The sequence below is a fragment of the Chinchilla lanigera genome, unplaced genomic scaffold (genome assembly GCF_000276665.1).
Source record: "Chinchilla lanigera isolate Chin_1 unplaced genomic scaffold, ChiLan1.0 scaffold00002, whole genome shotgun sequence".
Taxonomy (NCBI): Eukaryota; Metazoa; Chordata; class Mammalia; order Rodentia; family Chinchillidae; genus Chinchilla; species Chinchilla lanigera.
This window is the reverse complement of record NW_004955403.1, coordinates 7,825,665-7,849,712: the sequence shown is the minus strand read 5'-3', so window position 1 is coordinate 7,849,712 and position 24,048 is coordinate 7,825,665. Positions and strand designations below refer to the sequence as shown.

Genomic DNA, 24,048 nt, shown 5'->3' with positions numbered 1-24,048 from the left:
GAAAATAAATAAATAAAAATAAAAATGAAAGTATAGGGGCTAGGCCTTGTTCTCACCATAGATGATGGCCCATTGGTTTTTGGGCCTTACCCTGCCTCTGAGGAACAGAAACAATACTTCACTTGTTTTCAGTAATTGGTTGAGTTGATTCAACATTGATCTGAGGTTCTTACTCACTTTTCTGGCCCTGGTTGATTTATCGTTAGGGGTGTGTTTGATGCAAATATATTGTTGATGAAATCAAGAAATAGGTTTTAACACCACATTTTCTTAGATTGTTCTGAACCCTAATTTATTTTTTAGTGTTTATTGGATTTGCTTTAATTTGTGAAATTTCAGTTGATGCTTGAAAATTGTTTGACAGAAGGATGATTACTAAAACAGCAATTGCACTTGGAAATGAAACTTTTTAAGAATATAGGGGAAAAAGTTGTTTAAATATAGAAATATACAGAGAGAACCTACCATCATAATATGAAATAAAACTGTTTTTGTATCTCAGACAAAAAAATTCATTGTCTTTATTTTTATTTCTGTTCTTTTCAGATCTGGTGTGGAGGTTTTGTTTAATGAAGTACAAATTCCCATGGAAGAATATTCCTTTGGCAGATCAAAGATATTTATCCGAAACCCAAGAACGGTACGAAACCAAAACCTTTATACTCTGAACTGAAGTCCCAACTTCTACTGTCCAGTTCTTAAAGGATATTTAACTTTCTGACAGTGCCTGAGATGTTACTTTAAAGGGCACACGCTTGTGTTTATCTGCATGTCCAAGGATAGGGGTACCTCAGGGAGGTAGAAGGACATGTGTATTATTTATGAAACATCAAAATCCTCATCCTGTCAGATTATACAACATTTAACCAATCACAAAGAAATTATCACCACTGTGTAAAAATCTCCCTAATCCATAGCAGTTGGAGGCAAAGTCAGTCCATATTTGTAATATGTTGAGTTATGGAATAGTTTGAGACCACAGCTCTATTTTTAGAGGTAGACGAAGTCACTGAAATGAAAAACTTTAAAATTTACAAAGAACACTTAAATTGTACCTCACAGAATGCCAAAGGAACCTTTTTATAAAGAGGAGATTGGCATACATTACAGTTAGCGTAGCAGTTGATTTGATCACTGGGTACGAAGCTTTGGAGTCATTGGTATTTTGTAATGTTTGCACTGAGCTTCTTAGCCGAACATGTCTGATCTGGGAATGGGAACTCCAAAGCAACTCCAAAATTGGAAACTTTTTTAGCATCATGTCGGGACTCAAAAAAAGTTGCAGATTTTGAGAGCATTTCTGACTTGGAGTCACAGAAGCTCAAACTAAGCTAGTCTGCACCTTGACCAACAGTCCAGTGTAGACCTAAGCTCCGCCCGGGTGTACTCTGATGAGTCCATCTAATGCTTCTTGGTAGTTATTCACCTTAGAAGACCTGAGGAAGCAGCGACTGGAGGACCTGGCCACACTCATTCAGAAGATTTACCGGGGGTGGAAGTGCCGCACGCACTTCCTGCTCATGAAGAAAAGCCAAATTGTGATTGCCGCCTGGTACCGGAGATACTCGGTAAGGATATTGGTCATTCGTGATCTGACCTGACGATGCTAATTTGCTCTCACTAATGTCTCCCAGCAACCTCAGGAGGTGCATGTTCGTGGATACCTTTTGTAGACGTGAGGAGAACGAAGGCAGTGAGCTGTTGACTTGAGTTGCCCAGGCTCACGCAGCTGTAGGTGGCTGAGCTGGGACTTGGGTCCAAGACCCCTTCAGAGCGTGAGTCAAGAATACCACGTTGCTTTGCACACATCTGGAAGCATATAGTGAGAAATTATGTCTTTAATGTGATCATCAGATTAGAGGAACAGAGTCACTTAATCCTTTCATGGTCTTTGGATCAATTTCCCAGAATGACTGGCTCTTCTGCATGGCTTGTAGCAGCGAGGAGGATGGCTTTAATTCCAGAAAGCCAGAGGCGTGTTGTGGTAGAATTCTGGCTTTGGTTAAAGGATTGAATTTTCTTTAGTCCTCACTTAATCTAGGCCTTTTAGCTGTGAGGAAAGATTCAGTGCTAAAGTATATTCAGTAATACATAATTTCTTTGGAGGACTTTTTTTTTACTTCATCATGGATGTTCTATTAGAGGCACACCATGGGTATGAGAGAAGCTTGGATTTTGCCTGTAGCCCAGCCTACACTTTGGTTGTGTTCTTGCAAAATGAATTTTGTTGATCAGAAAAAGAGTACTGCCAAGTGTGTTTCACTCCGTGCTTCTTGACCGCAGAGTGAGTTGGAAAGTGAAATACATTTGTAGTCAAATCTCACTTAGTGTATCCTTTCCCTTTTGGGGGGCTATGGATGAGTTTTGCTATAGGCAGTAATCAAAACATAATTTACTTGGACTTATTCTCATATAATGTAGTACATTTGAATGTATTACACTGTTTCCAAGTTTGGACGTTAATGAAGTACTTCAAAGACTCAACCAAAGAAAATCTGCTTGACCTTATAAGAATATCCCTAGAATTGTTCATTCTAGCAAAAAAAAAAAAAAAAAAAAATGACGACCAGCAGTACAGGTCTTAAAGCGTGAGCCTGGTCGGCCCTGTGAAGGATAAATTCATTGTGCATTCTGCAAAAGCACAGAGGACAGTTGTCACTTGCCCAGTGATACGGCTTCCCTTTTGGATCTGACAGCACCACTCTACCCTTCTGCAGATTCATAGCACTGATTTCTGTTTGCCTGAGAGAGGCAAGACCAACATGTAGCCAGGCCCCACGGAGCCCTTTTTATTGTTCCTTACCTGAAGTCGTTAAGAAACCCCACATTTAAGGGTGTACTGATGCATCTACCTGAAATTCTGCACGTAATTTTGAAACCCCTGCTGTGCCAAGTTCTGGGAAAAGCAAGGGAGACAGAACAACCCAATTCCTAACTTGATGACGTTTATATCTAGTAGGGCACCAGATGCGTCACAGAGATTACAGATTGTTCTGAGTGCTAGGATGGAAATAGAGCTGAGATAAAGAGTAATGAGGAGAGGAGGTGTAACTTAGGTAGGATGGTGAGGACAGCCTTCTGGGAAAGGCCACTTGACAAGGAGGAGGAGGAACAGGCAATGCAAAGAACCAGGGCGGCAAGGACTATTTGTATCCTCTTTGCCACTGGAGAGCTTTTACGTCAGTAGATGGGGGGGAGTCAGCGTATAGCATTAATTCTCAATGGCAAGAGTTAGGAGCAATATTAATGCATAAGGTAGAAACAAGAGACAGCCTGATTTCTAGAGAAGGCATTCACTTTGCTTGAGTGTTGTATCCATTCTGACTGTAAAGCATATACTCAACCAGCTGGCAGGTGTCATACCAGTGATCCTACCAGTGTTCCTACCAGTGATCTGTGTCGTATTTCCTCTCAACTGAATACAACTGAAAATTTCCTGAAGGCCTGTTACCATTTTCAGATTTTTCCACATTTTGTGATATTTTATTGCTTCTTGGGATAAAGTTTAAGTTGAGATATTTTCAAGACATTTAGGACTTAAAGAAAACAGACATACTAAATGGATGCTGGAGTGATGGTTGGATGCATGCTCTCCCGCGTACGTGTTGGGCTATCGTTCTGTGAGGAACCTTAGGATTGTCTGCGCCTCATTTGCTAGCACTGGCCCAGCGAAAGGTCGCAGTCTGTCTCAGGTGCAGGGTTCTCTCGGCTTTTCTTCCTAACATGCCCCGGTCCCTCCATCACCTCTATTTGTGCAGAATGGGCGTTTAGGATCCACCTCAGAGAGCAGGAGCTGGGCGTCCTCATGCTTCCTTGTGCGGGGCCAACAGCGTTTGACTTTAGGGTTGTGATGCTTCCACTGAGGTACCCGTGTTCTGGTGTGTACTCCACACGGAAGGCCGCATGGGCTCGCTCTCCTAGGAACGTGTTCCAGCATCTCCTCTCAGAGGCCTCTGGGCGTGGAGCTTGTTGAGCAAGAGGGTGGCACCTCACGGAGCCTGTGCCCTGCCCACCTGCAAGAGCCCTCCCTGCCCTGAACCCGCCTGTCACGTGGGGCAGGTTTATCATTGACCCTGTTGACGTCTGTCCCCTGCAGGTCCTTGAGGGCAGGGTTAGAGGGTGACTCCTGTTTAGGTCCTCATGGTGCTGTTTCCTCAGGAGCTCCATGTATCCTGTGCATATTCTGTCCAATAGTAGTTTACTGAAACCTTTATCTGATTTCCCAGCGTGAAGAGGAGTACGAAGAACAACCCTAAAAGGGTCTAGGGAGATTAGAGGTGAGCTCAGTGAGCCTCAGAGAGGAATGACACCAGAATGAGATCACACGCAGAGCAGACACGGAAGTCGGTGTGGATCCGCTCGGAACGGGGCGCTCTGTATTATGTGATACACAGAACAGCTGATGATAGCAGTGGGTCCTGAGCCATGTAGGAGTTATATTTAGCATCCTTGATTCACCGTAATCGTTTGGGGCTGTGGATACTTGGGTTTGTTTATGTGCTGGTTTCCAGAAGTGTGGATGGTGAGGGGTCCATTGTGCCGAGCGAGTGAACACCCTCCAGTCCTGCCGTGTCCACAGTGCAGATGTAAACACAGCTGCTAACCTGTCCTCTTCCGTCCTGCAGCAACAGAAGAGGTACCAGCAGATCAAAGCCTCTGCCTTGGTGGTTCAGTCTTACATCCGGGGCTGGAAGGTGAGTTCAGAAGGCGCATGTTTTCCCCGCTTGGGGGGCTGGGGTTTGTCACTAAGGAAGATGTCTTTGGGCTTGCCCTGCAGGGGGTGCTGCTTGTCTCCTGCCCACCCTGTAAATAGTCAGATGGAAAGAATAAATACTGTGGGCTACACAAGCCCCCACCCTGACCATGTCTCGGCTGCTTCCTCCTAACCTGCTTGCTTTTGGAGAGCTTTATGCTCCAAGCAGGAAGTCCTTAAAATAATACTGTACATGACTGCAGTATGCTCTGGCCCCAGCTCGTCCCCAGGCCTGTCTTCCAGTGCCACTTCCATGCCTGAAATCCTGCCAGATCTCAGCACCCCCAGCCTGACAGCTCCGTAATGTTCCCGGGGCCATCCTGGGGGCTGCCTCGTAATGACTGGGAATCCTGAGCTCTGGCCAGGTTTGGTGGTGCAAAGGCGGGGCGTGTCTCAATGCTGACCTGGTTCTGGTTCTTGCTGCCGCAGCTTGGTTCAGGGGTCTGTGAACGACAGCCCACAGCAGCTAACCTGTGGCCTGTTTTCCTACAACCTGCAAGCCCAAAATGCTTTTTTACATTTTTAAACCATTGTTAATAAACAGCAGAAGAAAAGCTCCCGTGATGTGAAAATTACATGAAATACAGAGGCAGTGTCCGGAAATAAAGGTTCATTGGAACGCTGTCGCAGTCACTGATTTCACAGCGTGTCCTTTTGCCTAAGTACTGCAATGACAGAGTCGGGCGGTGCTGATGGTGGCCACGCGCCTGCAAAGCCAAACCTGTTTCCACCCGGCCCCTTGCAAAAGAAGCTTGTGGGCCCTGCTCGGGTCTCCTGCCTACTTTTCTAAGGGGAGATTTTGTGGTGTGGGGTGGACCCAGAAGGGGTAGTCTAGGTCCTCAGGCCAAGTGCCCCTAGAGAGGGGACAGGATGGGCCAGGAGCACAGCTTGACCCTTGCTAGGTGCTGAGCCACCCGAGGTCTTGGTTGTCCCTAACAATTGCCAGAATCATTTGTCCTGAGCATATAGAATACAGGAAACTCCTGCCTGTGGGTGCATCCCCAGCTTTATTCCTGGACTTATGAGCCCCGTGTGCAGGGAGAAGCTCAGCTCTAGGCCTCAGGGTCTGCCTCCAGACCCCTATGAAACTAGTTTCTAGCATTTACCAAAAAGGACCTGCTGCTTTGGGATCAGTGTGGTCACTGCTTTTAGCAATTTTTTTTTAATCTCTTGAGTAACAAGGATAGAGCCCCAGTTAGTGTCCACACAGTGATGATAGGAGACGTCCTGGACGTGGGAGGACCCCTGAGAGCTGTCCCCCTCCGTACCCACCAGCTGGTGGGCCGTTGTGCGTGGGGCTGGCGGCTGCTGTCCTCGTGGGGCTGCCTGTCGCTCTCCAGGGTCTTCGTGGCCCTTCATTTAATCAGGTCTGGGATGGGCAGCTTCAGCTTTGCTTTGCTTTGCTTTAAACTGCTGCTGTTTCACTGGTGCGTGGGTCGGGACGCTCTGAACTGACTCACTTCCTTTCCCTCCCTCCGTTTTCCTCTTGCTTCTTTTCATTCCCCTTTTTTGGGCGATTCTGTCCCATAGGCTCGAAAAATCCTGCGGGAACTGAAGCATCAGAAACGCTGCGAGGAGGCCGCCACGACCATCGCCGCGTACTGGCATGGAACCCAGGTAGGCCGGAGACCCCAGGATCACTGCGGGTCGGGCGTGCCGTGGGCAGGGCCAGGCGCCTCGAGACCGGGGGCAGAAAGCGTTTCTCAGGCTTAAGCTACTGGGCACGCCTTTGCCTCTCACGCTTCTGTCATTTCGGTGTGGGGTGGCGGCACACGCTTTGGCATTTCCCATTTGGTGGTGACTGGTGTCTTTCTTTTTCCTTCTCCACTGGGAAGCAGCAGTAACCTTTCCTGCCTTAAACCTCTCTGTAACTCCTTTTCACGTGCATCACAGGCGCGAAGGGAACTGAGACGGCTGAAGGAGGAGGCTAGGAATAAACATGCTATTGCAGTAATTTGGGCTTACTGGCTTGGATCAAAGGTACTTAATGCACACACCCCTTCACTCCATCCCGTGTCTAGCGAATGTGGGGCAGAATGACCGCAGCACACGGCGGCTCACCCTAGTGCATGATCCCCGCGACCAGGTTCCGGGTGCCTGGACATCAGAGCTGTAGTGTGCGCAGGAAGCTTAGGCATGTGCAGGCCAAAACTAATTGCTTACTAATAAAGCGTTAGTGGAATTGCTGTTTTTGAAAGAACTCTCAAGTAACCTGCATGTTTAGTTCCCCAGCCCCCCGCTGATGTATGTCGGCAGTTTTTTTAGAGGTATCTTTTTGGAGAGGAGCATGCTGGGAATAGGAAGATTTGGGCCTGAATTGGTCTTCTCCAGTACATTGACAATGAAATGCCTGTAATGCATGCCTTAAAAAAAATTAATCCATGAATGAAATTATGTTTTAGACTCACTGTGGCAAACTATTGATTTTTCTAAGCAAAATATTCCATGTGAAGAAAATGATCATCTGTGATTTCACAGCAAACTGTTCATGCAAAGCTAGCTGTAAAGGCAATGGAAGAATCCCAGGAATTTCAGCATCAGCTGTTTGTTTTCAGAAACAAAAGCCTCCTGAAATACTCTCCCTAATCCCCAGGCATAGTCATGGGCTCTGTGAACATTTCACATACCCCAAGGGACAAGATTTTTAGATGTTTTTGTTACTTAGAAAATCAGAGGTTATCTTTGCTAAAAATGCATATTCCAGTTAGAAGTACAAACATCCGGAGTCCTGTGTTTGTAAGTCTACCTTGTCAACGTGTCAGCCCATCTTGGGAGAAGAGTTGAGAAAACTTACTCTGCCTGCACGATGAACTTATTTTGCTCCAAACTGACCAAAGATGTTCATTTGTGTTTTTCTAAAACTCTGGGAAGGACAAACTACTTCCTTTAGTCAACTAAAGGAAATGTCCTAACCAAGAGAGAAGTACTTTTCCGTGATTATTGCTGGCATGATACTGAGTGAGCTTATTCCCCCGTCTCAGTACTATAATGTCTGGAAAAATGAATGTCCATTTCTTCCTCTTAAAATAGCATGCCTAAGATTCATTTTTCCCTAAGAGCAATTTTTAAACCTATAAGTTGTTTCATTTTTTGCGCCTTGTTTCAATCTTTAGTATATTTCACTGTTTGGGACCTGAGCTGAAATTCATTGTTTACAAGTCCTACTTTTAAATTTTTTAGCTGCAAAGAATTTTTTAGTTTTGTCTGGTATTTTGTTTGCACTTCAGGGAAACCTTGGTTCCTTTTCATTTTCCAAGTAGTTGTTCACAAGAGTTGTCTTTTTATCTGACCGAGTGAGAAAAGGTAGAAAGGTTCCAACCCAGGTGCTGTAAGTGTTGCACGCACTTCTAAGGCTTTGGTCCATCCAGACCCCAGAGAATGAGGACAAAGGAGTGAAAAGGGTGAAAGAACAGCAGGGAGAAAAGGAAAAGCCTGGCCCTGAGGGGTGTGGTGGGGTGATTGATTCCTTTGGTGCCACACGAATTGCCCTCCTCCGGAGCAGAATCTCAGTGTGCGGAACGTACAGGCAGCTGCCCCAGCGGGTCACGGACTCCTTGGCAACATTTGTGTACCGTTCCTCTGTCACTCTGAAATCCCTTTCCACAAATTGGCTCTCCTGTGTGGCGGGGTATCTTTTTCTGGTCATTTGTTCTGTCTGCATTGGGCTGTCTCTCTTACTCACTATCTAAAACGTTCTAGGCTCGAAGGGAGTTGAAACACTTGAAGGAGGAGGCTAGGCGTAAGCATGCAGTGGCTGTCATTTGGGCTTACTGGCTTGGACTGAAGGTACTTCCTCCACCCCTCTCCTGTCGGGGCGAGCGCCCCGGATCTAGCCCGGCACTACTAACCTGGAGCAGACTCCTGGGCGCTGCGCGGGGCCTGCACACTTGGGGAAAATGTCACCGGGTCTCATTTTGATTCTTTGGAGAAAAACCCTGCACATGAATATCTTTCTGATTTTAATGTGATTTTAATTTCTTTGGATAGTAGGTTCAAAGTGGTTAGCAGTATGGCATACTTTATCCAAGAAACTTTGTTATTTGCATTCTATTTTATGAGCATGTATATCTTTTGAGTCAAGAGACAAGAGTATAATTCTTGAGCTAAAAGCTGATCTACCATGCACAGTCACCAGCCTGCAGGTGACAGGATTTTTGTTCCCCATTATCAGACTGTTCTCCCCTACTAGTGGGGTCCTGAGTTCAGCTTTCTTGAAAGGGAACATTATTCTCATTGTTCAGAGCATCCATCAAAGGGTTTTGCATCCGTGAATGTACACATTTTCATGGATGAGATGATAGAGCCCAGTGGATTGTTCAGTTAGGTAGAATGTTAATTTCAAATGCCTCGTGATTTGGGTAGGTTCTATTTCAGAGGCATACTTACTACAAGAGTGTAATAAAGATACCCCTGATTAAGTATGCAAATCTGTCTCTGGACTCTGCAAACCCATGATGACCTGCAGACAAGATGAGGATTCGGTCTTCCGGCTACTCAATAACTAATCACCATAATGAATCAGCCACATGTATTGCTTTTGGAGGATAAGTAGACTCCATATCCAGTCTTAGTCGTTTGTACTGTAATCAGTAACATTGAATCTTATTCTAAGTCTTTGGCTATTAACTGAGCAACCTTTGACTCTGAATCGGAAAAACTCTTAAACATATCCCTGGATTCTGCTTTAAACAATGTATATTACCCCTCCATGTGCTCCACCTATAAACTTTTGGGAAACAATCCTTTTTTATTTTACTGAGTATACTAAGTGTAATGTTTCATATAATGAGTTAGGTATGAATTTAATAGATCCTGTGAAGAATTCTAACAAGTTCTACAGTTGCTTTCTTTAGAAGTCAAACTAAACATTTCCCCCATTTTATTCCCATTTCTAATTGGCATTCTAATTTTCATAAAAGGAAGTTGAGTCAGATATTTATTTGTAGAATAATTTTCATCATATGTTTATCTTCAGTTTTCTGAGTTTAATTGCATATGACTTCAACATAGTTCGCATTAGAAGTACACCAGCAAACCTGTAAATCAAATTCATTCTGTTGGTGAGTTAACAGAACTATGATAAAACAGAACTATGATAAACAGAACTGTGATAACTCAAGATAAAAATTTTTTACCCCAGTTCCAATGAGACAGAAATATTTAAATGTATTGCCAATAGCATTATGAAATACAATTCAGCTTCTTTGAAGTCCAGGCATGTAATAATACCTTATTCTCCTTTAAAACTGAGTTACATTGCTATCATTTTGCCCTTTGAAATGATGTAGTTTTTTTTGTTTTTTAAATGAGGACAAAGTACTGTGTCCCTGTTAGGATTCATGGTGCCCATGAGGGGTTCCGTTGTCTATATCACCATGTTGTCAACCAGCTTTTACTAAATGCAGCTGCATTTCAGGAGAGTTTGAAAAAGCGTGCTGCATTGCACTCAATTATGAGATTCAAATAAATGTAGTAGGACTTCTAGTATATGATGTGTAAGGCCACGTTCTCATGGAACATGTCCCACTGTAACTTGTCTGTGACCCTCTGCTGTTACAGATTCAGGAGTCAGCAGCCACTGTTTTTCTTCTCTATGTCCCTTCTGTCCGTCTACGTTAGAGATTTGAAATGCTTCCAAATCTGATAATTCCATGACTAAATGAAATGGTACCTAGAATACGAAAAAGAGGAAAAACTGCCTGTGTGGTATATAGCAATTTAATACTAATCCTCAGGTGTACAGATTGGTTCTCTAGCACAAATGCCCAGAGGGACCGGATGGAGGACATAGACAGGGAAACCAGAAAGTAGAAGTTGGATTAGAGGCCAGGGGACTCGTAGCTTGCAACATGAGTCTGTCTCCCACACCGGCTCCTTGTCCTGTGGGCACAAGGCTCTGCTGCTAGACTTCAGCAAGTTTTAAGAGAAACCTGCAGTCTGAGTTATGCAAAGTTCTTAACTTATACAAAGCATTCATCTATAAACAATTTGGTTAGTAGCTTGCTCCTGTACAACCGCTAATATAGAAAAACTTCGAACATCATTTAAACGCAGAAAATTGGAGACAAAAGAGTAAAGGGACATAATGTCTGAATAGGCAGCTATGGGGGCTGGGGATTTAGCTCAGCAGCACAGCGCCTGCCTGGCAAGCGCAAGGTCGTGAGTTCGATTCCCGGTACCGGAGAAAAACCAAAAAAATAAATGAATTAGGCAGCTATGTTAAGATTTTGCTAAATTCTAACTGGCATTTATACCTGGATGGTAGTAAACATTTGTAATATTTCCTGCTCAACTTCCAAATGTAACTTGTTTCGTTCATTCTTCAAACACATCACTTAGTTACCCTTGTTACACATTTTAAGATTGCAACAGTGTAGCGAGAGAAAGGTATGTGAATTAAAACTACAGGGTTTTTAAGTTCTCTGACAGCATTAGGTATAGAGTTTGGTGGGAGCAGAGACCATGGAAAAATTAGTGCAATTGAATGGAAGATGATGGTAGTTCAAAAGCTTCTTTTAAAATTCTTGTTTTTAACCAATCAGTGCATGATATTAAAGTCCTATCTTCGTGTGCAAGGTTTTAGAAAATTTGCTATAATTCTTCAGACTTTTTTTGCCATTTAAGAAATCAAATTGAAAGGAAAATTACCTTATCTACCTTATGTATATGCTGAAGTCTGTTGTAAGTTATGGCAAGTTTGCAGCATTGCCTGTAAAATATTTCTCATCAAATCATTAGGTTCTTGAAAACTTACCAGTAGTATTAAAAATCAGTTCATTTTGATATCGTAAAAAGAGATGTATCATCACGAACGTGTGCTGGCCACGCTCTAACCATTAATCTGCTTCTTTTCAAGGTGCGTAGGGAGTACAGGAAATTCTTCAGAGCTAACGCCGGAAAGAAAATCTATGAGTTTACCCTGCAGAGAATTGTAAGTCGGCACTTTTTGTGTATGGTTAATTAGCACGATTGGATTAAGTGCTTAGTCACTAACTCAATAAAATGTGACATTTAAAAAAAGTCAGCTACAACTTTTGATATTGATTAAATCATAACGATAACAGGTAGTGACCTTGTTGCTGCCCAGATTTGGGTAGCGTCGTGTTGGAGTTGTTAGTGTCCTGTGTGTGATCCGTAGTGTCTCCCTTATTTGACAGAGGACGTGTTGGGGAAGATGAACCCGTGTGGGCTACTGTCCTGTTGTTGTGCTGCCAGGGCTGGGTTGGCTTGTGGATAGTGGCAGAGGGCGACAGCCCGTGGCTGAGCAGAGCGGGTCCTGCCGTGCCTTCTGCTCTAAGTGGTGTGTGGTGGTGACGGGGCAGGCGCAGACTGCCACCAGCCCAGACTGCCACCTAGAGCCTGTGACTTAAGCGGGTTATCTAAGTTCTGTGGCTCTCACTTGGTCATCTGTAAAATGGGGATAATGTCGCCCTGAGCTCATAGAGCTATTGTGAGCATTCCCATGGAGTGACAGCATAAAAGCTCACGAGGCGCCGGGCACGTACTAAGTAGAGACACTCTGCAGGAAGCGCATCATGAGTCCGGAATGTGTTTAGTGCCCTGCACCACTGCAGTCACAGCTCAGGAACATGGGCTAGCGCAGATATTGTTTGGTGACCATCTCGGTCACATAGGTGACTGGGTACTGCAATCACTGGTATCTCAAGAGAGAGCATTGTTGGACGTGTCATGAGCCCAGGAAAAGATCAGTGTTCAAAGTCTGCTTTCTGCAAATGTGTTGGCTTTGTGTATCATGAAATAAAAACCTCCCGACGCTGATCTGTTGCAAGCAGGGGCTGTCAGCAGAACTCTGCGGTGACAGTCGTCCTCGCACTCTGCTGGCCGCAGGAAAAGCAATCAGCATACCTGGGGACTGGCTTATTTTACTTAATTCTGATTGCCTAAAATTTAAGTGTATATAGCGAGGTACACCGAGAGGCCCCCTGTGGGCTAGGAGAGCTCCGTAGCATTAGCTGATGTTGGCACTGGTCTTGACACGAGCGTTAGTGTTTTCGTTTGGTGGCGTTCAGATTTCCACCGCTGGTGTGAGAGGGGGTGAGAACATTGTACATTTGAAGTTCGATAAATTCTCCTGTACACTGCGCTTTTTTCCCCCATGGAGCATATAAAACAGTATCTCCTCCAGTGTGTTTTCCTCATCCTGGTATTGTCTGTCAAACCCCAAACAGGTGCAAAAATACTTCCTGGAGATGAAAAGTAAGATGCCTTCCTTATCGCCAGTAGACAAGAATTGGCCTTCAAGACCTTACCTATTCTTAGATTCCACTCACAAGGAGCTGAAGAGGATTTTCCACTTGTGGAGGGTAAGAATTGTCGTGCTGTATTTTCCGGAGACTCGCTTTCTCATATAGTACATAGAGTGTCATTTTGAGAGCAGTTATGTAAAATCCTGTGCCTGGAGGGAGTTACTTCTAAAAACCTCATTGGTCATCTATAAAATGGGGATGATAATAGCACTGACCTCAGAGCTGTTGTGAGGGGAAGCTTGGTGTGTGTGTGTGTGTGTGTGTGGTTTGGGGGTTCAATCCCAGGGCCTCACATGCTAGGTTCTGCGTCCCAGGCCTAAAGTGAGGCTTCTCACACGTCCCTCCTTGGCCTCGAAGAGGATGCTTGAGGACCTTGGTGTTGACTGTCTGCAGTGGCGGTGTTCTTTGTGGTCCTCTGTTGCCCACAGTTGACAGGAGGAGCCCTCGGCTGTGCACATTTTCCGTGGCTCCCAATACAAATTTTATTTGCTTGGTTTTTTTCTCTTTCTCTGAAGAAATACTACAGTAAATAGAAACCATAAAATTTGAGCATGTTGAGGTAAGGTAAGTAATTAAATCCTACAAACTGTGTGGGCTTACTTGATCAGATGTGTTGGACACATACATGGATGTGTGTGTGAACACACACTCTTCGATGGACTGGGAGAGGGTCATTAAAGACCATAAGAGACAGACTTCCCTCCACTTGAAGACAGGGAAGCTGGAAGTCTCTTCTGTATTGCCTGCTATGGTAGCTCTGAACCTCATATGAGAGCATAGTGTTTAATTTCGGTGTTCGGACACCCAGGGTACTTGTTGCGGACACTGACGTGATTTGGGTGACTTAGCTGACGTGTGGAATACTAAATATATGTGGCTATCAGATGTGCTCAAAACGATTAATACAAGGATGATCAGGGGCTGTACTTCCGGCAGTCGTTCCTGCCTCTGCCCGACGGTGTGGCCTTCCCAGCATACATCAGAATCGCACTGTGTAGAATGATACTGTTGTCCATCTGTGTGGGAAGCGGTATGGGCAATGTGCAAAACAGTCTCTGAGTTCTGTTCCCCTGAGAGATTCAGCCACCTGTGCACCACTCATGGACACTGTCCTCAGAAGTGACAGCAGGGAGCTGCTAATGCTGGGCACGCTCTCCCCCAGCCTGGGACCCCCACTCTGACTCCTGGACCCGTGCTGGGCACTCAGAGGGCTTTTAGTACTGAAGACAGCTTTCCATGGAGATGGCATTTCTTCATGAAGTCGTCCCCTGGGACAGCTCCTGTGTTCGTCCCTGGCTCCTTCATCCATTTCCTGAGTCAGAGTGAGAGAGACTCCCGCAGGCCCACTGTCCTTGTTCTAGGGTGGTCGTGAGGGATGGGGAGCAGTCTTAGCATACTGCCCCTAGGGTGCGTAATGCGGTACAGTAGGACAGAATAGATGGTGTTGGTGCTAGAAAAGATGAACAGTGTTGTGATGTTTTGGGGTCCTGTGTGTGTGTGTGTGTGTGTGTGTGTGTGTGTGTGTGAAAGTGCGACACTCTGAAGTCTGGCACATCTTTAGGGGCTGACATTCCTTGTGGAACCCTACAGGCAGGGCCCTGGTGTGCTTGGGAGAAACCCCCCAAGTTCTGCAACACCAACAGTAGTTTTCATAACATTTTCCAAGACCACTTTTTTAAAACTCACCAAGAAAATCATTCACAGCCTATTGAATGAGTGTTTTGTACCCTTCCCTCTTACCCTATTTGCCGCTCAAGTGGCCTAGCGTGTTTAAGAATGAATAATGATTTATATTAAGTGATTTTTGTTGTTGTTCCTTTCTATCTCACAGTGTAAAAAATACAGGGACCAGTTCACAGACCAGCGGAAACTTATTTACGAAGAAAAACTAGAAGCCAGTGAACTCTTCAAAGACAAGAAGGCTTTATACCCGTCCAGGTATTATGATTTTTGCTCTGCCCCTAAAGTCAGTATTTTCTTTTTTTTTCTCAGTGCTGTATTTCTAAGTTTTCTCTAGTGGAGTTTGATTTCAGTAGTAGGCGAACAGTGTTTACTTGTGTGGATCATCTTGCGATCAGCTGTAGATGATGAATACCACATAACCACACTGAAGGACTTCCAAAGTGCACTTTAATGAGTTAGATTACAGTTGTTGGTGTTAGTCCATTGGAATTCACTTCAATGCTAAGTAATTGGAAGTCATCTAACATAAACATGTGATAGGCTATTCAGATAAATCTGCAGAATAAATTTCTTTTTTCAGATTTCTCTTTGTAACCTGCTGCAACCATCCTACTAGCCTTCCTGCTGGAACAAATCAGGCCCTAGACGCTCTGTGAGGTCATAAAAAACCGAGACAGTGTGTTCATCTCCGGGAGCTGCGGGGGCCCCAGTCTTTGGGCCTTTTCAGGGTGACACAGTGGCTTTCATAACAGACACTACTCAGAAAGAAAGTGGGAGGGACACGTGAACGATTAGCAAGTAAATTCCACGAAAAAGACTGCTTATCCTAGTACTCACACATACCCTACATTCATCATTTCCCGCACAAACCCTACCCTTTCTTAACCTGCTATTTATGCAAGAATAGGCTGTATAATTTTGAACCAAAATCTTTAAGAGCTTTTAGCCTCTCCTCAAGAATGACTTTGAATTAAAAAAAAAATCCATGCTAAGTATTCACATGTATTTCATAGATTGCCTCAGCCTTCCATGTTTGAAATATTTTAAATTGCACAGCTGGTTGCTGATTTGTCTGTAGGGTGTGGTGTGCACTCCCTGAATGGCGACTAAGTCCATAGTTGTCCCAAATGCCCGCTGTGTGGAGCATATTTACAGACGAAAACTGCCTGTGTGCTTTCTTCAGCTACTAATGTACCTTCTGTGCATTTGTGATGCAGAGAGGAGTAGCTTGTTTTTTCTGTGTGGTGCTGGGGATAGAGCCCTCCTCTGAGCTGCACTCCAGCCCTGGAGAGTAACCTTGAGGAGCGCTCCCTAAAGACAACTCTTCAGAAGCTGGAGGCTACAGAATACGTCTTTGAGGAAACAAACTCAAAAGCTCTTAGCACTTTTTATTATTTAAAACATGCTCGAATATGAACACAAAAAAATTACCTTCAAGCTAAGTGCTTTTCCAGGCTCTCAGTTTGCCGGGTGTTGGCACCTTGCCCCACGCCCCGGGAGGGTGGGATAATTTGCCTCCCGGCCTTTTCCATCTCGGGAGCTGTGAAGCACTTGACCACCTACATGGATTTTTCTCCCTTGTCCCCGCCCACAGCCTAGGCATTTGGAGTTGCATGTGCACATTGCCAGAACTAAATAGCTCAAAATGAAGCTGGTGGACCCCTGCAGGCAGCGAGATGTTTTTTCTTGTTGTCTCTAGGAATTGCCCCAAGAGGGTCACCCTGCAGGCTTAGGAAGATGGCATCTCAGTGACCTGTACACAGTGTGCCCTTTGCCACAAGTAGTTTGAAAGAAAACTGCGCTCAACCTGAATGTGTGCCCCGGCGCCCTTTGTCCATTTAAGGGCCATCCAGGAAGGCGGGCGTGAGTCTCCTAGTGAGCACCCCAGATCCGCTTTACCAGGCCCATTGTTCTGCTTACTCTCGGCAGGAAGGTGCAGTTTTTGTTTGGAGCGGGTGACGGTCCTCATTTCAGCTTTCTTCCTGGACGCATATTGTTGAAAGGTGTTAGTAAACCCTCGGTGGGCAGCTGTTAATTTGGTATTAACAGATTGCAAGAGATGGCCTTTTGCTCTGCAAGAGGCCACATGTTTGAGTGTGGGTGTCTTTGTTAGTGATTTCTATTTGAATTATTCTGTATGAAGATTTTTATCAAAGCCAGACGTACCAAATGCTGTGATCACTTCAGAGATATATAGGTGCAAGTAAAATAGATAAAACAAATTGAGAAAACTTCGCATGGAATTGTGTACATTTGAAACCATTTCTAATGTTCAGGAATGTTTGTTTTTTTTTTTCCTTTAGTGTTGGGCAGCCATTCCAAGGAGCTTACCTGGAAATCAACAAGGACCCTAAGTATAAGAAACTCAAAGATGCCATTGAAGAAAAGATCATCATTGCTGAAGTTGTGAACAAAATTAATCGTGCGAATGGGAAGGTAAAATGCTGACCCTGAAAACTGCCAAGCCCCTTAATCAGTTTAAACCATCATGCTTAGATTTCCTTAGGAGTTTGAGTTTTCTGAGTATTAAAATTTGCCTTTTTTATTTTCAGCGTGCTTTGAAGGAGGCAGTTTCACCTTACCATGAAGCTTAGGAAGAATTTTGTATTTTCTCTGAAATATTTCCAAATTAAAATACGCTGCTTATGTCATTTAGTGTGTTCTCAGTTTATGTAGCTACACATGCTGCTTAAAGAGCCTGGAATAAAATGTACATTTCTGCAAATAACTAACATGTTTTAAGCTCATAAACTATTTTCGGGATATTTTTCATCACTGGTTTCGCGTTTTTTGTTGTGTTATAGAGTACATCCCGGATTTTTCTCTTAACAAATAATAACCTCCTCCTTGCTGACCAAAAGTCTGGACAGATCAAGTCAGAGGTGCCGCTGGTAGACGTGACCAAGGTGTCTATGAGCTCACAGAATGACGGCTTCTTTGCTGTCCACCTCAAGGAGGTAAAAGTTCACCTGTGGGCGTCGGTGTAAGGTTGCTTCATTTGTCCGGCTTCTCACTGATTGAAAAGTGTGCCCGCCTAACTAGTCCTGTTGCCTGATGTCCTTTGTATGAGTTTGCACATTTTGGCAGTGTTGCGCTGTTTATAGCTGTACACTTGGTTTTCAGTAATTCAGTAAGGTTAGTCACTTCTGTTGACCTGCTCTCTCGACTTTTTGAACTAATACCTGAAAATAGCAAAATATTTTAAATCATGTCTCCTGCTGTTCCTTCAGTGTACCAGTTGAACAGATGTTTTCTTACTCATCTTTAATTTGGGTTTTTTTTTTCAAAAGATACAACTACAGTAAACAACTGCCTGGTGATTTTGACCTAAGGAATTTTTTAATGTTGTGTGTTTTAGCTTAGCCAGGACCACTGGCTTCAGTGGGGTGGTTACACACAAGCACAAGACTTGGTGTCATCAACCCTGGTGACTGTGACCACATTATTTAGTTTCCACATGCCAATCCAGTTTTCTCATCTTTCAGAGAGGGAGGGTAGTTGTCCCTGCTTCATAGCATTGCTATGAGAGTCACGTGAGACGCTGTACGTAAGGCACGTAGCATAGCGCCCGTCACATAACACATCATGACTGAATATACAAGTGTTGGCAAATAGTGATGGTATTTAGGGACGTGCATCGGACCGCTAGTCTGCTGTCTGGCTGACTCTAAACAGAAAAACCCCACAGGCTTCCCTTAGCCTGTGTTCCGCACCGTGGCTGCCGAGTCCTCGGACAGTGATTCCCAGCTGCAGTGCCACACTGAACATCTTGGGAACTTGAAGAAAGGCTGGTCTTGGGGCCGCATCCCCAGTGGAGTCAAACCAGACTTTCTCAGGATGGAGCAGGAGCATCCTAATTTTGAAAGTTTCCCCCAGTGGTTCTCGTGGGTAGCTAAGGTTGAGAGCCGCTGCCCAAGGATATTTGTTGAGGTGTTACTGGTTTTTTTTAAACCAAATCAGAGTTTTTTAAACATGCTCTCCAGAGTGAATTGTGTTAGGTCAGGGCTCCTTGGGCCTGAACATACACCCCCAGCACCGGGGGTCTTTGGGGAGTGAGGAGTGGAGTGGCCTTCTCCAAGCTCGGGCGCGGTGGGAGGAGGGCCATGCTGGCCACTGCGCTACTTTGGCGGGATTGGCTCTGATGGGGGTGTCTGGTGTTTCAGTGCCCCCCCCTCCATTCATCATCTGACTTCCGGCCGTGTCCTTTCAGGGCTCCGAAGCAGCTAGCAAAGGAGACTTTCTCTTCAGCAGTGACCACCTGATTGAAATGGCCACCAAGCTATATCGCACAACTCTCAGCCAAACCAAACAGAAGCTCAATATTGAGATTTCCGACGAGTACGTTCCCGTTTCAGCACACTCTTCGCTTCCAGCCGCGTGGTTTCAGCCCAGCTCTGTGATCTTGTGCATGAACATCATGACTTAGGGGGTCACGAGGATGGGTCTAGGGCTCGTGCCGGGTGACGGCCAGACAGTGGGTGACACTGACAGAGTCCCTGCCTCTGGTGCCTGATGTTCCGGTGGAGGAGACAGATATGCACAGAAAATAGGGGAAGGGTCAGGGATACAGCTCAGTGGCATAGCGCTTGCCTGGCAAGCATGAGGTTGAGCTCTATTCCCGGTACCAAAATAATAATAGTAATAATAATAACAATGATAATAATAATAATAATGGAAATGATTTTGGTTAATGTAAAAGCTTGCATAGCCACATTGCTCAGGAAGATTTTCTTTTTCTTATTAAATTTATTGGTACCATTTAGATATACATTATGGCCACATTCATTGTAGGTACATTTAAGCATTTTTCTTTTTTTTTTTTGGTACTAGGAATCGAACTCAGGACCTTGTGCTTACCAGGCAGGTGCTTGCCACTGAGCTATATCCCTGGCCCCTGTAAGACTTTTTTTTGTACTGGGAATTGAACTCACAACCTCATGATGCCAAGCAGGCACTATGCCAATGAGCTATGTCCCCCGCCCCAGATTTTATCGGCATTTTTCAGTCTATACTATTTCCTCTCTTTCTGGAATTCCTTCTGAAGTAAGCCCTTACACAACCCTGTGCACCCTGCCCTCGGGGCTGGGTAGGGTTCATGGTTCCTTCCAACACTAGCGATATTGACCATGTTAGACTTCGGCCTTTAGTGCCCTGGTCCTGAGACTGCTGTTGGGCTAGGTAACTTCTCTTATCATTTTCTTATAAAGACTAAGAATATTAGGAAAAAGATAATGGCAGGTTGGGAGCCAGTTACGGTTTTAAGCCGTTAGAGCTTTAAGCTCCCACCGGTTGAAGTTTTCGTTATTTGGGACGCTGGGTTTGGTGACACCGCCAGTCCCCACTCTTCCTTTGTGGTCTAGATACAGTCCCCCTGGGCCCATGGGCGAAGCAGGCCCGTCTTTGGGCCTCCACATTAATTAATGTCATCCATAAAAGAGAAGAACTCACCCCTACATCTGCACCACACAGAGGACTGCTGTTCTCAAGCACTTCCTGTGCTGCTGTTGTAAGAACGTGGCTCCCGCAGGAGGTTGCCCGCCGCGTGCTGCGAAGCAGTGCTCCCTGGGGGAAATGTAAAGTTCTCTTACTGCAGCCCTTCTCAGGGCTCCTGGAAAGCTTGTTGAGTACTGTGACTCTCCTGGGGGGCCTGGGGACAGTAGCGTGGACAGTGTTTCCCAAATGTGGGCAACCATGGAACCGCTCCAGGGCTGCTAAAGGCCACGTTTGCAGGTCCACAGCCTGTTGAGATTCGTTCCCTTCTGGGCCTAAGAGACCCTGCCCTGTCACACTGCAATGCTAGTTATCAGCTGGTCTGATAAAATAAAACAGCTGGTAGAACCTAGCAAAGCGCCCATGAGTCCCTTTCCCACCACCCCAGGAAGCCCGGGGAGGAAGCTTCCAGGACAGACTCCCTTTCCTAATCCCTGGGGGCTCCTAGGTAGAGGTTATAAACTCCCTTGGGGCACGTTTTATTTATTTATTTACTTATTTATTTTGTCTTTTTTGACACAAGGTCTCCCTATGCAGTTTAGGCTGGCCTTGAGCTCACTTTGTAGCCCAGGCTGGTCTCAAACTCACAACGATCCTCCTGCCTCAGCCTCCCGAGTGCTGGGATGACAGGCGTGCACCACCACACCCGGCAGGGGGCACATTTTCAACAGAAGCTTTCCGTGCCATGGGCAAGGCTGCCTGTGATGTACTTCCGAGCCCTCACCTAGCTCTTGTCAGCTGTGTGTGGAATCACAGGAATAATGTGGCCTCTGTAGTCCTTGAGACTGACGCTGATGTTGCAGAGTTTAGATCCTTGCTGTGGCTGTGGCTATGGGTGATCAGCCGCACGCTTGTGACAGGGACCCGTGCAGGAAACTGCCAGGAACTCAGCACTGGTCCCTGAGACACACAGGGAACACGACATCATGACAGCTTGCTGATGGAGGGAAAGATCGCGGGTTTCTAGTCCAGGTAGGCTGCTCTCCTGCCTCCCCGGAGGGGAGGTCTTGAGATCGGCAACCTCACTTCCCACAGCACCCGGAGGCCGTGAAGGATAATCCTGCGGCAGTCACTGCCACTGCTCTGGGAAAGGAAACATTTGCGCCACAGTATGGTGTCCGCAATGTGTCATGGGTACAGGGCTCAGAGATGGTTCAGGATATGTAGTAAGGGTTTTTAAAAATGTTTCAATGCTTTATAGAAGTATTTTTGATGGACATATAAAATACAAATGACAAACTCCTGATGTTAATCATTATTCTGTAGGCCAGTATTATCTTGAAATAACTTAGACAAGAAATAATCGTTAGCATAGTGTGCAGATAGAAGGATGATGTTGGGGGGACACATGTGAGCACCCAGCGTTTGGGAGGGCTTGCCTTCCTTTTCTAAAATTCTTTATTTCATTTTCTCAATTTGTTGGTAATTTAATAGCTCCCTTCCCCAGTTTATAGTTTAGTTGTGCAGAGAACGGCGTGGATTCGGCATGTTGGCTTTGCCACTGGAAATGTGGAAATAATTGTTCTTCTCTCTGTTACCTTTTCGGGGCATGATGAGTTAATGAGTTCAGCTTGCTTGGGGCTCAGTGATGACTGCTGGAAGAGGCAGAGGTAGATTCTGTGTCAGAGTGTTCATGGGAAGCGCTAATAGCTACTACATGTCAGGGTCAGTACCCGTTAAAAAGCAGAAGCTGTTTGTGTGCAGTCTTACTTAATTTGATCCTTTCATCCTAGGTTTCTGGTGCAATTCCGACAAGACAAAGTGTGTGTGAAGTTTATTCAGGGCAACCAGAAAAACGGGAGTGTCCCAACCTGCAAACGAAAAAACAACCGTCTCCTGGAAGTTGCAGTCCCTTAGCGGGGTCCTCCTCCGCCCTCACGGACTGGTTCTCTGTGCTAGTGCAATTGGGTTTGGTTTTGTGTGGGGTTCATTGTATGTTTGGTTATTGCCAAAAGCTAACTGTTAGGGTCTCTTGGCAAAATAAAAGTATTTGACTAATCAGTTTTTACTCTTGGAATAGTTTAACCCTTACATACACAGTCTGTCCCGGGGCAGGATTGTAGAAACTAACAGTGTCTGTTTCGATGTCATATGTGTCTCCTCTTTAGTTACCATGTTAGGTCTGTGTACCCTAAATCAGCATATTACTCATAAATCATTAATACATGTAAGTGTAGGAAGCGGCCTTGGAAGGTAGTGCATTCATTTATCAAGTATTTATTGAATGCCTTGTAAGCGGGCGCTATGCTAAATGGTATGGAAGCTCACTAGGAGCTTTGGCACCGCCAGGGCCATCGTAGTCTGGCTGGTTTGACTTAGCAACAGCTAAAAGGTTTGAAAAGCTTGAGACCAACACAATAACTGCAGAAGATGGACCGCATTCATAGGGACCCTGTAGCCTGATCGTCGCCCATAGATGATGTAAGGAGGGCCGGTCCGAGGAAGGAAGGAATGGGACCATACGACTGGACAAAAATCCTTCTACATTTTTTCTATTGAAAAGAAGAAAACTGACATTTGAACTGGATTTTTTATCTGTTCAGAATCTCCTACAATTACTTTTAACAATAGAAAACAAGTCCTTCTTCTAGAAAAGGTGCCAGGAATCGTCCAGTGAGACGATGAGGTTGCTGGTTCTGCTCAGCCTCCTATGGGGTCCTCCATAAACTATCTTGGTGTGGTTTCCACCCGGATATGAGTAGCTATTTTCTACAGCTAGCACAGTGGAGAAAGGCCCCAAGCCTTTCGGAGTGGCAGGTATTCTGGATGAGGTGCAATAAGACATCACGAGATCTTTTTTGAAAATTTTATTTATAATACACATTTTTGTATGGGAGAGGTTGCTAGGACAGGGCGCATATTTTAATAGAGGATCAAAATTTATGTTAATTTGTAGGGCTATTTTTCCTTCCAGTTTAAAGATTCATTTTGGAAACTACATTCTAAACTTTGGAATCAAATTGTTTCTTCTTCGGGAGGATAATGTATATATACATTGGTGTTAAATAATAAAATTGTTCTAATTTGGTGCCATTTGCTGGATCACAACTGTATTTTTGTATTTCAAGCTATTTTCCTAGGTTGTGTGTCAAAGTACTGTCTCACAGAACACTCTTACATGCAAACATTATATGTTCTCCATGTTAATTGAATGTTACCAATCTTTTATAAACCAGAAACAGTCACTGAAAATATTTTCCAAGAATTTCCTTTTGATTTTTTGTACTTTAAAAAAATTGTTCACATAAAAAAATTCTTACAAGTCTTTGTGTTTATTGGTGCAGGTAAAGAACTTAATTCTTTTCATTCTTCTCTTCTCTGTGCCTAAAGTGGTAGGTTGAGAGGTCTGCTAGAGGTGTTTCTGTTTTAAATGTATTTAAAAACTAGGGACTGTGTAGGTACATTGTTCACATACTAGTAAATGTGGAAAAGTGCGCAATAAAATTCTCCGCCTTGTCAGTACCCGTTGGCTCAGTCCCCAGTTTGCTTAACTGTGTGTATGTGCTCACCACAGGAAATAAGAATGCAGATTCTTATCTTCCCCTGCTTTGGTAGACAAAAGCCAGTGATAGGAGATGTTGTTCTTCACCTTGCCTTTCTCCTAGCAGAATATCATGAACTCCTCCTCATTCCTTTTACAGTGACACGGTGGTCCCTTGTACAGCCTGTGTAACGTGTGGACTGTCATGTGAGCATCGGTTCCCTGCTCAAGGGCACTGGGTTGCTGCTGCCTGCGTGGAACCTCAGGAGGGAACAAACTGAGTCTCTGCTTGAATTTCTCAGATGTCTTATCTGCAGACTGCATTACTATGGTTCCCAATAGTAGCAGTTAGCGATAGCATTTAGCACCCATGC

At 44.8% G+C, this 24,048-nt stretch overlaps 1 protein-coding gene across 4 annotated transcripts in view; it reads left to right on the top strand.

Annotated features, from left to right (window-relative positions):
* Myo1b (myosin IB) overlaps positions 1 to 23,655 on the top strand; it is a 140,400-nt gene extending 116,745 nt beyond the window's left edge. For 2 of the 4 annotated variants that reach the window (XM_005373287.2, XM_013512219.1), the window contains 13 exons: positions 547 to 640; positions 1,419 to 1,568; positions 4,626 to 4,694; positions 6,284 to 6,370; positions 6,647 to 6,733; positions 8,453 to 8,539; positions 11,610 to 11,684; positions 12,943 to 13,077; positions 14,852 to 14,958; positions 17,007 to 17,139; positions 17,508 to 17,660; positions 18,914 to 19,041; positions 21,927 to 23,655. In XM_005373287.2, coding sequence (XP_005373344.2) covers positions 547 to 640; positions 1,419 to 1,568; positions 4,626 to 4,694; positions 6,284 to 6,370; positions 6,647 to 6,733; positions 8,453 to 8,539; positions 11,610 to 11,684; positions 12,943 to 13,077; positions 14,852 to 14,958; positions 17,007 to 17,139; positions 17,508 to 17,660; positions 18,914 to 19,041; positions 21,927 to 22,050 — 1,429 coding nt within the window. In that variant the 3' untranslated portion in view covers positions 22,051 to 23,655. The remainder of the gene's footprint in view (positions 1 to 546; positions 641 to 1,418; positions 1,569 to 4,625; positions 4,695 to 6,283; positions 6,371 to 6,646; positions 6,734 to 8,452; positions 8,540 to 11,609; positions 11,685 to 12,942; positions 13,078 to 14,851; positions 14,959 to 17,006; positions 17,140 to 17,507; positions 17,661 to 18,913; positions 19,042 to 21,926) is intronic. The other 2 variants (XM_005373288.2, XM_005373291.2) reach the window with 2 other exon arrangements.
* The last annotated feature ends 393 nt before the right edge of the window (positions 23,656 to 24,048 follow it).